Raw genomic sequence first — 15,768 nt, forward strand, 5'->3', positions numbered from 1 at the left:
GGGGGAAAAGAAGCCAAAACTGTTAAGATCTGACTGATAAGTGATAATGAAATACAAAGTGGCCATATGACACCATGCAGCCATTAATAACATGAGTTGAGGAGTGTAATAGTACAACTAAATCCTGGTGAAAAAAGCAGAATGGATGCTCACTGTGGTACCTTCTCTTACCCAGAGCTGTACCTATGTACAGTGCATGCACACAGAAAATGTCAATATGCTCAGGTTAGCTCTGGACTACAGCAGACACGTGACTGTTTTTATCTTTTTATCTCCCTTATACAATCAGTATGGGTATAGAAGTGGAGTATTTTTACATGCCGAGGTGTGGGCAGCCAGACCAACCCTAGTTTTTCTTAGAGGGCCTGATGAAAGGACAAAGTGAACTTTAAGTTCTGTATCCTTGTTCAGGAGTAGATTTGGCAAGGTTGGTATAAAGTTGAAGCCAATGCCTCAAAAAAGTCAAAGTTACAGCTTCTGGGGACCCAAACTCTTTCCCCTGTGCTGTTGTTATCAGTCCTAAAGCAGCTGTGTCTGAGGTATCCAATGTTCTCTTTGCCAACACTGTCTGACTTAGCTCTCTTCTGAACTTGGCCACCCACCCCCATACCTACCTCTGCAAATAGTATGTATGATGCTGCATCTCTTAATAAACTTGCTTGGCATAAGTCATTAGTTTATGCAAGAACTCCTGGGCCCAGCTACTGCTTTTGTCTTCTTTATTTCTCATCCCCAGTCTTCCCACTCAACACCTCGCTCTTCAGGTCATCCTGCTGGTTCAGGTCACTCAGAAGTGTCGAAAAGATAAAAAGAACCTTGACATTCCTAGGACTGTCTACTAGGTCCATCAGGTGTTTTCTGGAACCTCCAGGACCTACAATCTTACAATAAAGTCCAAGGCAGGGTATTCAAGGCCCTTCAACATTGACCTGTGCATCCTTCCACATACCACCAGAACACCTTCTGCCTCTCCATCTGTGTTATTTACAATCAGGAAGATGGAGATTGGGGGCTCTGACTGATTAAGTCATAGGCTCATATCTTCTACAACCTGCAAGACCTAGATTCATAGCCTCTTTCAGCCCCAACTTGCCATCAGTAAAATGAACACATCAGCAAAGATGCCTGTCACTGGCAAACAAAAGGATACAGAACCTATTGGAGAGCCTCTCCAGGAGAGCTTACCACCTACATTTGCCTGGCTGGACTTCAAGGCCACTTTCACTTGGTTTACAGGTATCCTCTAAGCCCCAGTCTCACATTTAGGTTGGGGTTTTGTATTCCATATTCTCTCTTCTGCAACCTCTATGGATATCTATCTGTTAATGAAACCCAAATCAGCCTGAGCACAGATAGTCCTAGAGAAAAGGCCAGCTCTAAAGCACTGGCTTCCCCAACTCCACTAAGGCAATCTATTCTATTGCCTGAATGCATTCTTCATAATAGTTCCTGTTTATGAAATGCCCCCTTAGCACCACTGGAGGGCAGGGGCATCTCCACAAGCCATCATATTGCTACCTTTCAGCTCTTCAAAGCAACCTTCAGGTTATGTTCCCTTCCTTCCCCAGTGCCTTGGGCCCCACCTCACTTGGTATTTCCTCCAGACTGCTCACTACTCCAGCACATCACTAGACAGTCTGATGGTTCAGATATGTGAACATGCTGGACCCACTGTATGTGAGGCTCTGTTCCAGAGGTCTGAGGTACCACAGGTCCAGGGATATAAAAGTGAGGCTTAGAACTGCCTCATCTCACTAGATGTAGGGAAAGGGAATGCAGAAGTTCTGCTTAACAAACTGACAGCAGCCACAGTTTTAGATGCTAGCTGCCATCTTAAGACACTCACCTGGAATGCTGTCATAAGCTTTAACAAAAATTTGATGTTAGTCCCAGTCAGGGAAGCCCCAATCCCTGAGTTATTAACAGAAAAAGATAGACCATCACAGTCAGGGTCTTTTCAGTTCATTCACACTTGAATCCGAGACAGAAAGGTCTTTGACAGAAAGACAACAGCAGCACTATTCAGTCCACACACCCGGATCTGGTACTGGCCCAGGCACACCAGGTGGCTTCACTTCCTAAAGGTCACACCCTTGTAGCTTCTCTATGCAAATCAACACAACACAAACTCTACCCAGCATGTACTGTTACACACTCCCCAACACCCGTGAAGTCTAACCTCAAAAGACTACCTAATTCCTACCCTAGCCCCCCAGAAACCCCAAAAACTTAAAGGAAAACCTCTGCCACCTGTGATATGTACTGACTAGATACAAGAAGACATCAGGCCTGTTTATCTTTGTCTGCTTTGGGGAGTAACTCTGTTTAACATTTTTTTTTTAAGATTTTATTTTACTTATGTTTGGGTTTTCAGACAAGGTCTCACTATGTAACCTTGGCCTGGAACTGGCTATGCAGACCATGATAGCTTCTGCCTCTGCCTCTGGAGTGCTAGGATTAAAGGCATGCACCACCATTCCCTGCCAAAAAGAATAACTTTATACTGTTACTTAACATTAATATTTTTAGATGTTTCTAAATAATTTTCATAACTATTTCAATGGCTATACAGGAATCCCTAAATCTTTGATCTATAAAACTTCAGGGTCAGTTTTGTGCCAGAAGACATCAGCTCTCTCATGAGTCTGTGACTGAGGTCTTAACTGCCTCAAAGGGTGATCTCATTAAGAGATGACACACTAGGTAAACCTATTCTACTACATATACAAGTTATTGAGCATACTGAATTGGGGTGCTGAGGAAAGCAGATTTCATGTAAATTTTCAAAGTTAATCTATAGCACTATAAGCCTGATACAGAGGAGTTTCCCCCAGGTGAGATGATCCATTTAAGTCCTCTGTGGCCAGAGCAAATTAAAAGCTAAGAACAAGAACAGTAAACCTTAAAACCAATGAATGGGGGTTGGAGAGATGGCTCAGTGGCTAAGGGCACATAATGTTCACATGGAAATCCTAAATTAAGTTCCCACTCCATGTTAGGCAGCTTACAGCTGTGTAACTCCAGCTCCAGAGAATCAGCAACCTTCTTCTAGACTCTACAGGTACCTTCACTCACATGTGCACAAACCCACACACAAATATACACGCAATTTAAAGAAAAAATTGTAGGTGTGGAATTCGAGATGAGCCAGGTCTACATAATGAGTTCCAGACCAGCCATTACATAGTAAGATTCTGCCTCAAAAAACAAGCATGGATATACACAAAATAATCCCTACAATATGAAAGGACCTGAGATGACTAGAAGGGTACAGTGTGCACAGGGAAGGGAAAGCTGGAAAGGTGACTGCTTACATATGCCAATATAGAAAGAGGAAATGATGTCCCAGATGCATGTCTAGGGTGCAAGCTTTCTCATGTGGGACCTGAAATTGCCAGGTACCACCCTGTTCAAGGGGGGTGGCCCAGCCAGTTGTGGTGGTACACACTGGTAAGATATGCTGAAGAGAGAGGCATGTGAATCTTAAGAGATGAAGCATGGTAACTTGGCCATGGAGCTCTCATTGACTTAAGCCTCTGCAGCTTCAGGTCAGAAAGAAATACCTTACTGGGCCTGGAGAGATGGCTCAGTGGTTAAGAACACTGGCTGCATGCTCAGAGGATCTAGGTTTGAGTCCCAGCACCAACATGCAGCTCACAACCATCAGTAACTTCATTTCTAGGGAATCTGACACTATCCTTTGGCTTGAGGCCACCAAGCATATACACAGTACATAGACATACATGCAGGCAAAACATCCATACACACTAAAAAAACAAAACAAAACAAAACAAAACAAAACAAAACCCACCTTACCTGTAAGAACTTTCCGCACAGAATGAAAGACGGAAGCAAAAACAGAGCTCTCCTTGGAATGGAGCTCTGGGGCCAAAAGGAACAAGGTTAGAAATTGCAAGGCTGCCTGGAAAGACTGAGTATTCCCCGACAGGACTGGCAACTCCTCCAGCAACTGAACGTAGACATCCTGGTAAAGGGTCATGTGAGAAAGCAGCGTTCGATCTGTATCTACCACTTGAGTGATTTGGGGCTGTCCTTCCCTGAGGTGTTGGCTCAGGTCTACTTCTAAAAGTGTGGGGACAGCTGACAGGAGGACTGAAGGCAGGCGGTGGCCTGGAGTCCCAGGCACTAAGCAGAGCTGCAGCATGGCACCCATTTGCATCATGGCCTGCCGCAGCAGCTCAGGTAGTGCTGCTTGTGCCTCCAGGAGCTGCCTCCGCTCCTTAACATAAGGCCCCAAACTTTGACACAACTTGGTTAAAGCCACCAGAAGCAGTTGCCTGCCCTGAAGGCTCTGGATTTTCAATTCTTTGCTGGAAGCACCCTTACTATACCTTGAGAGTAAGGTGATGATTTTTCCAAAATTGAGCACCAAGCTAAGCTTTACTTGAATAAGCATCTGCATTAGCTGTTCCAAGAACACCCCTGACACTTCCAGAAGCTGCAGCCAAGCGGAGTCATCCTCTCCAACTTGAAACTCAGTACTGGCTTGCAACAGTGAGGTCAGTACAACCTCAAAGACGTCACTAACATACATGACCCTGAACACAGAGCGGGCATTCCTTCCCCTCTGCAGACCATTGAGGAGCCGGTAGCATGTTGCCAAGAACCGGAGGGCTAGTGGGCTGGAGCAATGTCCCAATGTGGAGACAGCCATGGAGAATAGCAGGAAAAAAAAATGCACGTGGTAAGATGGCAAGAGGCTGTCCAGGCGAAGGGTGGAGATGACTTCTAACAGCTCCAGGAGGTCTTTTAGCTGCTCTTCATCCAGCTTGATAGGAAAACCACTCTTGATCATGGATAGGAAATTCTGGGCAACTTCTCCTCTTGGCTCTATACCTTCAGGTCCAACTTTTGCCAATTTGGTTTCCCAATAAGCCACCAATGTGTGGTAGTCCTTTTCAAAAAGCCAGGGAAGCTGCTGACTAATAAGACTCAGATCATTATGGGCACCAGAGCACAGTATGCTAGAACATTTTGCAATGATACACATCAGGAAGGCAGAATGGAGGGACTGCATCTCCGGAAAGAGAGGGCTGTGGAGGAGGGCTGTGGATACTTTCTCAAGTGTGATATATGGCTCACCATGTGCCAAGCTTTCCTGGGCTTTATTTGCTGGTACAGTTCTTAATAGGACAGTGGCCACGTATCTCACATCATCCAAACAAAGGTAGGGTATTAAAACTGTGAGGTTTGATACAATCAAGTGCCAGTGGGCTACAGGATATGTGGACTCATCCATTGTCGACACCTGCCTATCCCAGGCAACTACTGTCTTCTGACTTAAACAGTCTCTGCTAGAATCAAGAATGTGGGCAGTGTCATACCTCAAGGTTTGAAGGGCTTCTTTAGACTGGGAACTAGTCTGCATTAGAGTCCTTTTCACCTTCTGCAGGTACAGCTGTTCTAAGCAGTACCTACTCAGAGACCTGGACTGGGCTATACACTTTTCCACCTTCTTCCAAAGCTGTGTTTCCACACCTGGGAGCAGCAAAGGGGGGTTTGAAATATCCAGAGCGGCCCCAACTAGGGGGCCCGCCAGAGAATAATACTGGCTGCAGTGCAAACTGAGGGTAGTGTCCACTTGAGCCCAGGTGTAAGAGAGTAAGAGTGCAGAGTCACTCACCTTCTGCTGCCACAGCTCAGGCTCTGGGCTCCAGAGGTCCAGGAGAAGGCCCAAAAGGGGCTTCACAAGCTCTTTCAGCATCCTCTCCATTATGCACTGGGTCCGTCTGATGATGGGCAGAGGCATGCTATTGTCCAAACTTGGCATGTTAAACATGATACAGTGTAGCAGAGAGCTCAGTGACAGTGCCTTCAAAGCCATGTCAGTATCACTCTGCAAACAGGGCATGACTAAAGACTGGAACTTATCTAGTACAAGGGACCATGCATCTAGGATCTGACTCAGTGGCAACTCCAAGAGGCATGCACAGAAAGCCATGAAGGGGCCTGAGGCAAGCAAAGGCTGCCTCAGTGCCTCAGCAGCTGGACGGCAGATCACCCCCAAAATCTCCTCAAACAACTGTGGTACCTGTCGGAGCTTGGCATATGTCTGGAAGACAGTGTTAATAAGTACCTCCTGGGCTTTTTTGGCTCGAAATTCTGTTACTTCTGCATCAATCCAAGCTGAAGACAACAGGTCATCTAGGTCTGGCTCTAAAATCAAATGATTCAGAGACATCAAAATCTTGAGGCAGCGAAACCAAGCTGGCACAGGTGCTTGTGAATGGTTGATCAGCAGTTCAGCCACACGGCGGTAGAAGTGGAACTGTGTCTCCCCATGCCGGATCCTGTCAGCAGCCACATTGTAGATGTTATTGGTGGCCACTGAGTTTAGCAGTTGCTCTACAGCCAGAAGCTCTGTGGTCCAATCTGATAAGGACAGGGCTTCCATCTGCCCCTCGTGCAGGTGTGAAATTTGCAAGCAGCCAAACAACCTGGGGAGAGCCTGAAAACAGAGAAACTGGTTTTCTTCCTTAAGGTATGAATCCAGAAAGAGTCTGTACAATAAGGACACTGAGTTTGCCACAACCAAAGCATGTAGGTCTGACTTGATGTAGTCAGGCTCTACCAGCCTTGTAATCACAGTCTCCATTGGAGTGAGAAGACTCTTCAGAACCCCCATCTTTATGTTCCCTTGGCGCTGCTCCAAGAGTTCCTCCTTATAGGATGAGAGTAAATCATGTCGAAAAACACCGCCTCGAAGAACAGTGTCAATCTTACTCCTGATATCTCGGCTCAGTATTTGCTGTAGCTGGCTTTGTCCAGGCTGTGTCCATGTGCCCCCCAAAAGCAAATGTCTCAGGACTAGGCAGGGCTGGAGGAGGTGGCTAGTCATATCCACAAAGACACGTCTAGGGTTGGCTTGTTGTTGCTGAAGCTTGAGGTAATGGTCAAGAGCCAGATGAATGACCTCAAATAGCTGGGCTGTCATGGCTCCTTCTGGCTGTCTGCAGACTGACCAGCAGAGCTGGCTCAGCAAGGCCACAATTAGCTCCGGTTTGGCTGTGTAGATGACAGCAAGGGCAGGTGCTGAGAGGATGCCCTGGCAGCAACTCAGGATGGCACCGATATTCCTCTGGGATCCCGAAAGTGAGAACTCTGCTATTCTCTCATTTATGATCTGAGTATTAAGAAAGAAAGAAATATCATGACTACCCTGAAGCTATACTTACTCAGAAAGTATGAAAAAAAATCAATCATTCCTCTCCCATTTTGATGAGAAACACCCAGATTTTTCTACCTCTAACATGAACTGACACTTATTTAATGCATCAATAAAAGACAAAGTGTCTGTTCTAATTCCTTTACACATCCATCTCCTGTCAATATCAATTCTGAAAAGGTTTAGTGCCTCTGTAAATTTGCCACCAATTCCAAAAGGCTTTGCAAAGCTTAAAAGTCAATTTTTTAAAGCAGTCAATTTTTTTCTTTTAATTTATTCTTCTCATACATCCCAACAGCCTCCTTTCCCTCTATTACTCCCAGCCCCCTCACCCCCGACCTCCCCTTCCCCCCAAATCTACTGCTCCTCTGTTTCCCTTCAGAAAAAATCAGGCATCTCAGGGATATCAACCGAACATGGATAATAAGATGCAATAAAGACAAGGCAAAACCCCTCATATCAAGACTGGACGAGGCAACCCATAGAAGGAAAAGTTTAGACCACAAATCCTCAACTCATCTCAGCACTTGAGTCAGGACCCTGTGGCCCTGTATACATATTTATAGTCATTACATTTTCCTATTGAAAACACCAAAACGGGCTGGAGAGATGGCTCAGAGGTTAAGAGCACTGACTGCTCTTCCAGAGGTCCTGAGTTCAATTCCCAGCACCCACATAGTGGCTCACAACCATCTGTAATGAGATCTGGCACCCTCTTCTGTATACATAATAAATAAATAAGTCTTAAAAAAAAAAACAAACCATCAAAACAGGGCTAGAGATGTAACTCTGTTGGTAGAGTGCTTGCCTAACATGCTAAAAGCCCTAGGTTCAATCCCCAGCACTACATAAACTGAGTGTGGTAGTGCATGCCTGTAATCTCAGTACTCAATAGGCAGGAAGACCAGAAATTCAAGGTCATCCCTAAATTACATAGCTAATTGGATGCCAGCCTATGATAAATGAGTACCTTTCTTTTAAATGTAAATGTAATGTAAAAACCATGTTATACACATTGTTTTCAGCTCTCAAAATTCCAAATTCAGACACAAAAGCAGGCAGATCTCAAAATTTACTATTAGGCCAGTGACCTGCTCCCAGTCTTACAAGATCTAAGAATCAAAGCTGTCTGAGGTGCTAAGCTATTAGCAACCGCATGAAACAATTATTATTTCCACTCAAGTAAGTACTGGCTTAAAAAGTAAGTTATAGCAAATGTGCTGAATCCTAAGATGTCAACGTATCACCAGTAGCCTCCAGATATTTTATTAAATAGATCAATAAAAAAATTTTTACACAGACCCCAAAGCATAATTTGTGTTCAGTTGTTTATGTGCCCCTTAGTAATATTTCATAACTATAAACATACATTTATTTTAAATGTTGTAAGTATCATTTCTTCAATATAAAGCTACTTTTGATCTTCCTGTCTTGTCTTGAAGGACCACTTAGAATGACCCCATTATTTAATAGTGTCACAATGAAGGGTGTGATCTTAAGCATTACTGGCAGCTTATCTACTTCCTTGTTCTCTGTTCTGTTCCATTCCATTCTGTGAGGCTCTGGCTGAACAGCTCTACAACCAGGCACATATAGTTTCAAATCCCAATACTGCAACTTACTATTCATCATATGACGGCCAGTTATATCCTTATGCCCTTTGAGCATGTCATGTACTAAATGCTCATTAGTACTGGTTTTTTTTTTTTTTAAAGATTTATGTATTTATTATGTATACAGCATGTATGACTGCAGGCCAGAAGAGGGCACCAGATCTCATTACAGATGGTTGTGAGCCACCATGTGGGTGCTGGGAATTGAACTCAGGACTTCTGGAAGAGCAGTCAGTGCTCTTAACCTCTGAGCCATCTCTCCAGCCTAGTACTGGTTTTTAATGGCAATTATTATGGCATTTGAAAATATTGTTTTGACAATAAAGTTCAAACTTTTGTGATTTTAATCAAAAACCTTTTGAGATAATTCCTGTCTAGATTATCTTTGATCTCCCTCCAGAAAATTGCATCAAATGTCTGTGTGTGTCAGTGTAGTTATAATATGGTACCTTTTCCAGTTACAAAGTAATAAAACTGGCTCTGATGGTACACACCTGTAATCCCTGCACTTGGGTATACAAAGCAGTAAGACCATGAGTCTGAGAGCAGATTGTAATAAAAACTTGTTCATGGGCCTGACACAGTGGTGCATGTTTTTAATCCCTGCATTCAGGAAACAGAGGCACGCAGATCTCTATGAGTTCAAGGCCAGCCTGGTCTACATAGAAAGTTCCAGGACAGCCAGAGCTACATATAGAGGCCCTATTTCAAAAATAACATTTTCTATTTTGGGATACTATTACTTCTTCTTGCTCTTCCCTCCCCTAACTTGAAATTTCTCACATAGTCACATAAGTGATTCTGAAACAAGTTTAAGCAGTAATAAGAAATTAACAAAGATGCACATAATACAAGTCAATAGAAGAGACCATTATTTACCTTGACAAGAGAAATTTGAAGATTTACAGTCTTTCCATTCTTAAGGAGATTCTGCAATTTCCTGCTATGTAGAATGTTATCTACATAGACCCAGAGCCTTTCAACAATATCTTCCTGCAGTTCAAGTTTTTTCTTATAAAACGCAACCAATGTCTGTCTTGCCCAATCAAGTAAAACCTGGATTTGTAGAAAACATACTGTGTAAATGAACTTCTTACATGAGAGAAAGATTTCCAACATTATAGGGACATACAGCCATGACCAAACTCTATTGCAAGAAAAACAAAAAAAACTTTCTTCAAAACATGTCTGCAGTATCAGTTACCACTGAGGTTGAAACAGGAGGAACACTTCAGTCTACAAATTCAAGATGAGTCTGGGATCTCCGCAACTGCTTACATATTACCCACAATTCCCTTTTCTTTCTCTCTTCTCCAGCCGAGCAAGATGCCCAAGGGAAAGAAGGCCAAGGGGAAAAAGGTGGCCCACTCCCCAACCCCCAACCCCCGCCGTCATGAAGAAACAGGAGGCCAAAAAGGTAGTGAATCTTTTGTTTGAGAAAAGGCCTAAGAACTTCGGCATTGGGCAGGACATCCAGCCCAAAAGAGATCTCACACACTTTGTCAAATGGCCCTGCTACATTAGGCTGCAGCGGCAAAGAGCCATCCTCTATAAGCGGCTCAAAGTACCTCCTGCCGTTAACCAGTTCACACAGGCCCTGGACCGGCAAACAGCTACCCAGCTGCTTAAGCTTGCCCACAAGTACATGCTAGAGACAAAGCAGAAGAAGAAAGCTGCTGGCAAAGGGGACATCCCAAATAAGAGACCACCTGTCCTTCGAGCAGGGGTCAATACAGTCACCACCTTGGTGAAGAACAAGAAGGCTCAGCTGGTGATGATTCCACGATGTATACCCCATTGAGCTGGTAGTCTTCCTGCCTGCCCTGTGTCGAAAGATGGGGGTCCCCTACTGCATCATCAAAGGAAAGGCCAGGCTGGGGCAGCTGGTCCACAGGAAGACATGCACTACTGTTGCCTTCACACAGGTTAACTCGGAAGATAAGGGTGCTCTGGCTAAGCTGGTGGAAGCTATTAGGACCAATTACAATGACAGATATGATGAGATCCACCACCACTGGGGAGGCAATGTCCTGTGTGGTGGTATTGTGTTCCCCAAAATATTGTGCACCCTAATAAACTTATCTGGGGTCAGAGAACAGAACAGCCACTAGATACAGAGGCTAGAAAATGGTGGCACTCATGCCTTTAATCCTAGCATTCCAGAGGCAGAAATCCATCCGGATCTCTGTGAGTTCAAGGCCACATTGGAAACAGTCAGGCATGGTGACACACGCCTTTAATCCCAGGAAGTGATGGCAGAAAGCAGAAAGGTATTTAAGGCGTAAAGACCAGGAACTAGCCTGGTTAAGCTTTTAGGCTTTGAGCAGCATAGTTCAGCTGAGATCCATCTGGATGAAGACTCAGAAGTTTCCAGTCTGAGGAAACAGGATCAGCTGAGGAATTGGCAAGGTGAGGTAGCTGTGGCTTATTCTGTTTCTCTGATCTTCCAGCGTTCACCCCAATACCTGGCTCCAGGTTTGTTTTTATTATTAAGACCCTTTAAGATTCATGCTACAGTCCTGGGTCCTAAATCTGTGGCTCGGATTGCCAAGCTGGAAAAGGCAAAGGCCAAAGAACTCACCACTAAATTGGGTTAAATGTACACTGCTAAGTTTTCTGTACATAAATATAATTACAAACTTACCTTCCAAAAAAAAAAAAAAGATGAGTCTGGACAACATAACAAAATCCTATTTGAAGCAAATAGGCTGAATATGGTTACACATGGCTATTAATATCAGTACTCAGCTGTGGCTAAAAGATCTCAATTCAATGGCAGCATAAAATGTATAGTGAAAGCATTTTTTTTTTTTTTTTTTTTTTTTTTTGGTTTTTCGAGACAGGGTTTCTCTGTGTAGTTTTGGTGTTTTGGTGCCTGTCCTGGATCTTATTCTATAGACCAGGCTGGCCTCGAACTCACAGAGATCCGCTTGGCTCTGCCTCCCGAGTGCTGGGATTACAGGGATATGCCACTGCCACCTGGTGCATTTTTTTTTTTAAATCTTCACTTGTATGTTACATAATGATATATGTTTTTAAATCTTGAAATGTTATTAAGGAATAAAAAAGGAAAAACAATGTTGTCTTAGTGTGGAGTCAATGAAAAATTTCAGTGAAATTAACATTATTCATTGGCCTTTTCTAAGAGAAACACAATAAATGTCCACAATGACCACAGAAGAAATCACATATGCAAATCAAAATGGTAATGAGGGATCAGTAAAGAAAAGGAAAAGGGCCGGGCGGTGGTGGCACGCCTTTAATCCCAGCACTCGGGAGGCAGAGCCAGGCAGATCTCTGTGAGTTCGAGGCCAGCCTGGTCTACAGAGAGAGTTCCAGGAAAGGCGCAAAGCTTTACAGAGAAACCCTGTCTTGAAAAACAAAAAACAAAACAAAACAAAAAAGAAAAGGAAAAGGAATGGGAGTCAGAACACTACTATATGTGTCCTGATTTTCCCAAGACACATGAAGGGTACCTTCTAAATCTATGTCTCAGGAGACATAAGCAAACAGATGCACGAGGGCTTTCTGAGAAGGAGGGTTGTACACATGCAGGTTCCATTATTACAACATGTTTACTCAAGCACAAAACACTGAGAAAAAGGTGAGGCCTCAGCTCTCAAAGTTGTATGTGTACGTGTGTGGTATTGTTGTTATGGATGATGATGCTGGAACCCAGGGCCTCAGGCAAGCTTGGCAAACACTATGACACTGAGTTACACTTATTCTACCCAAGCCCTCACTCAGTTTTGCTCTCCTGAAGTGTCAATATGTACAAAGAATGACTAATGTTAAAAGGAAAAAGGATAAGGACATCTTGGGTCTTGATCAAGCCTGCCATGATTACCCTTTTGTTTCATATTGTGCAGTGCTTACCAGGGACCTAACAAGCTGCTAAGCTGATTCAAATGTGTAGTAGGTGTGGACACTAGCAGGTCAACTGTTCTACACACTACATCTCATAACTAACTACTCTAACAATTATGATGCAGTTTTGATACATCTCGAGGTGCCTCCTTTAAAACCAGCATTGGGATGTTTGTCAACCCAAATCCATGAGCTTGTGATCCTACTATTGTTTCAATTATCTACTTTTTAGCCACAAAAGCTTAAGAAATATTAATAGAACAACATTATACTTGGTACCTCTCTAGTTCTAGCCTGGCCTCATAAAAAAACTAACTCTCCAAGTTCCCAACCTTCAACCTAGCAAACTGAAAGACCTCACTATTTTTTCACTGACATTACTTTTAACTTCCAATGAAGTTTTCTCCCTAACTTGTCTTCTAATCTTTTAAATAAATGTCAATATCCAAGCTGTACATGTAATTATTTGAGATCATAAAAATCTAAGTTTTACATTAAACTTACTTGTTCTTTATTTGGTAGAAAGCACTGATGGGAAATCCAAGCAAAGTGAGCTAGTTTTAGTTTATCTTCCCAGGAAGTTGTCTTGCTTTTAAGCTTAAAGGAAATGCCAGAATAAACAGCAGCCATAGTTACACGTCTTCTACAATTAAAAAGAAGGGAAAATAGTATTATAATAAGACCTAACAAAACAGGCATCAGAAAATGAACACTATCTTTTTAAAAATATTTATGTGTATGTGCTTAAGTGTATGTATGCAAGAGCCCAAGAAGGTAAGACGAGATCCTTTGAGACTGGAGTACAGACAGTTGTAGCTAGCTGCCACATAGGTGCTAGAAAATGAACCCAGTTCCTCTGCAAGAGCAGTCAGTGCTCTTAACTGCTGAGCCATCTCTCCAATCCCTCACTATATACCTTACATATGGGCACAATTAGGAAGCAGAGGAGGCAGGCAGGTCTCTGGGAGTTCGATGCCAGCCAAGAATACGTAGTGAGATGCTGTCTCAAATTTGTGTGTGTGTGTTTATATTTAATTTGAACCTGGATTTCAGCAAAAGCAGGCAGATGATTATAAATACTCCTGCTGTGATTACACATCACACACTTAGAATATATAGGAATTCAATAAGGCAAAATCAAAATGTGTAAATTACTCACAGAATGATAGTCACCATACATGATTGAAGATTGAAAGAAGTTTCAGTACATATCTTCTAAAATGTATTGTGGATCAGGATTAGCTTTATTAAGTAAGCAAATAAAAAAGTGATACAGTACTTGAAGAAAGTAATGTTTCTTCAGGGGAAAAAGAAACCAAGTGTTGTGGCTGAGGAAACGGTTCAGCAGTTAAGAGCACTTGTTACTTTTTTTTTTTTTTTTTTTTTTTTTTTGGTTTTTCGAGACAGGGTTTCTCTGTGTAGCTTTGCGCCTTTCCTGGAACTCACTTGGTAGCCCAGGCTGGCCTCGAACTCACAGAGATCCGCCTGGCTCTGCCTCCCGAGTGCTGGGATTAAAGGCGTGCCACCACCGCCCGGCCACTTGTTACTTTTATAGAGGACCTGAGTTCAGTTCCTAGCACCCACAAGGCAGCTCACAACTGTCTATAACTCAATTTCCAGGGAATTCTGCATCTTCTAACCTCCCCAGGCACCTGCACACATAAGAAAGAAAGAGAGAGAGAAAGAGAGAAAGAAAGAAAAAGGAAGAAAGAAAGCATTAATTTCAATAGAAATGCTACTATAACAGGTATAGTATTATTTCTATTATAACAGGTAACTTCTTACACACGCAGAGCTACATTAGACTACAAAACATACACACGATTTAAAAAAAACAAAACAAAAAACTGGGGGTTGCAGATTTAGCTCAGTGGTAGAGCGCTTGCCTAGCAAGAGCAAGGCCCTGGGTTCGGTCCTCAGCTGGGGGGGGGGGGGGGACGCGGCTGTAATAATAAAATCCAGTAACAAAGGGAAAGCATATACATTAACAACTTACAATTACTATGAAACCCAGACAAAGCTTTTTAGTTTCTTAAAAGTCATAAAAATTTGTCATTTTCATTAAACAAAGTAGCTCAAAAAATATAAACATTCACCATCCTGCTGTGTCAAGGCACGGAGAATGTGCGATGCGGAGAACTTACTGCCTGCCTTCAGAACGGAGAAGCATCCCTGCCTGCTGTCGCCCTCAAAACTCCGCTTAGGGAGCTAGGGCAGCGGTTTCTCAACTTGTGGGTCCCGACCCCCATAGGCTCGCCTATCAGCTATTTACATTACCGTTAACAGTAGGAAAATTATAGTTAAGAAGTATCAATGAAATAACTTTATGGTTGGGGGGTCATTACAACATGAGGAACTGTATTAAAGGGTCGCATTAGGAAGGCTGAGAACCACCGCTCTAGAGCCTGGAGCGATGGCTCAGTGGTTAAGCTGACTTACTGCTTTTCCAGAGAAGCCAGGTTCGACTCCCATACCCCACCTTGTGGCTCCCAATCACCTGCAACTCCAGTTCTAGACCTGACGCCCTCTTCTAGCCTCTGCAGGGGTGCATAGATACGTAGAGGCAAAACAGTCAGACAAATAAAAATGTTTAAAGGTTTTAGATTGATACCTTCAAACCCTACTACCTCGGATCGGGGTTCTCTGGCTGTCAAGTCGGGCTCCCCAAGTTCTAAGAGCCCGTAGATCGGGGCTCTCCAAAGTGGGTCCTCAGATCAGGGTTCTCTCAAGTGGAGCTCCTTCAGATCCGAGCTCTCCTCTTAAGCAGGGCTCCCCCCGGTTGGGAGAACCCTCAGGAGGAATTACCTCAGATTGGGGATCCCTCAGATGGCAGATCCCTCAGGCAGGGCTTCCTCAGATCCAGTCTCCCCCGCGGGGTTCCCTCCCCCAGTTGGGGCTGGTGTCTGGATCTGCCAAAGTGCCGCTTCAAGGCAAAAAAAAAAAAAAACCACCACCAAACTCCACCCGGCGTTCACCTGGGACCTCCACAGCAACTAGCCACACGTGAGGGAGGCGCTTCCGGCAGACGTTGACGCCAACGGCTCGGGGCGGGGAGGGGCGTCACGCAGACATCGCTAGCGGAGCGCCGAGTGCGCCCTGGCC

At 43.8% G+C, this 15,768-nt stretch overlaps 1 protein-coding gene and 1 pseudogene across 7 annotated transcripts in view; one reads left to right on the plus strand and one right to left on the minus strand.

The window, feature by feature from the left end:
• Urb2 (URB2 ribosome biogenesis homolog) overlaps nt 1–15,754 on the minus strand; it is a 40,153-nt gene extending 24,399 nt beyond the window's left edge. Inside the window, exons 1-5 of one of the 7 annotated variants that reach the window (XM_052727537.1) lie at nt 15,642–15,754; nt 15,106–15,203; nt 13,171–13,309; nt 9,679–9,855; nt 3,817–7,144 (exon numbers count right to left, since the gene is read on the minus strand). In XM_052727537.1, coding sequence (XP_052583497.1) covers nt 3,817–7,144; nt 9,679–9,855; nt 13,171–13,296 — 3,631 coding nt within the window. In that variant the 5' untranslated portion in view covers nt 13,297–13,309; nt 15,106–15,203; nt 15,642–15,754. The other 6 variants (XM_052727535.1, XM_052727532.1, XM_052727536.1 and 3 more) reach the window with 6 other exon arrangements.
• On the plus strand, nt 10,126–11,396 carry LOC128103295 (60S ribosomal protein L7a-like; annotated as a pseudogene).
• Nucleotides 15,755–15,768: the final 14 nt, after the last annotated feature.

This window comes from Peromyscus californicus, unplaced genomic scaffold, assembly GCF_007827085.1.
Source record: "Peromyscus californicus insignis strain IS unplaced genomic scaffold, ASM782708v3 Scaffold_8__1_contigs__length_139910024, whole genome shotgun sequence".
NCBI lineage: Eukaryota > Metazoa > Chordata > Mammalia > Rodentia > Cricetidae > Peromyscus > Peromyscus californicus.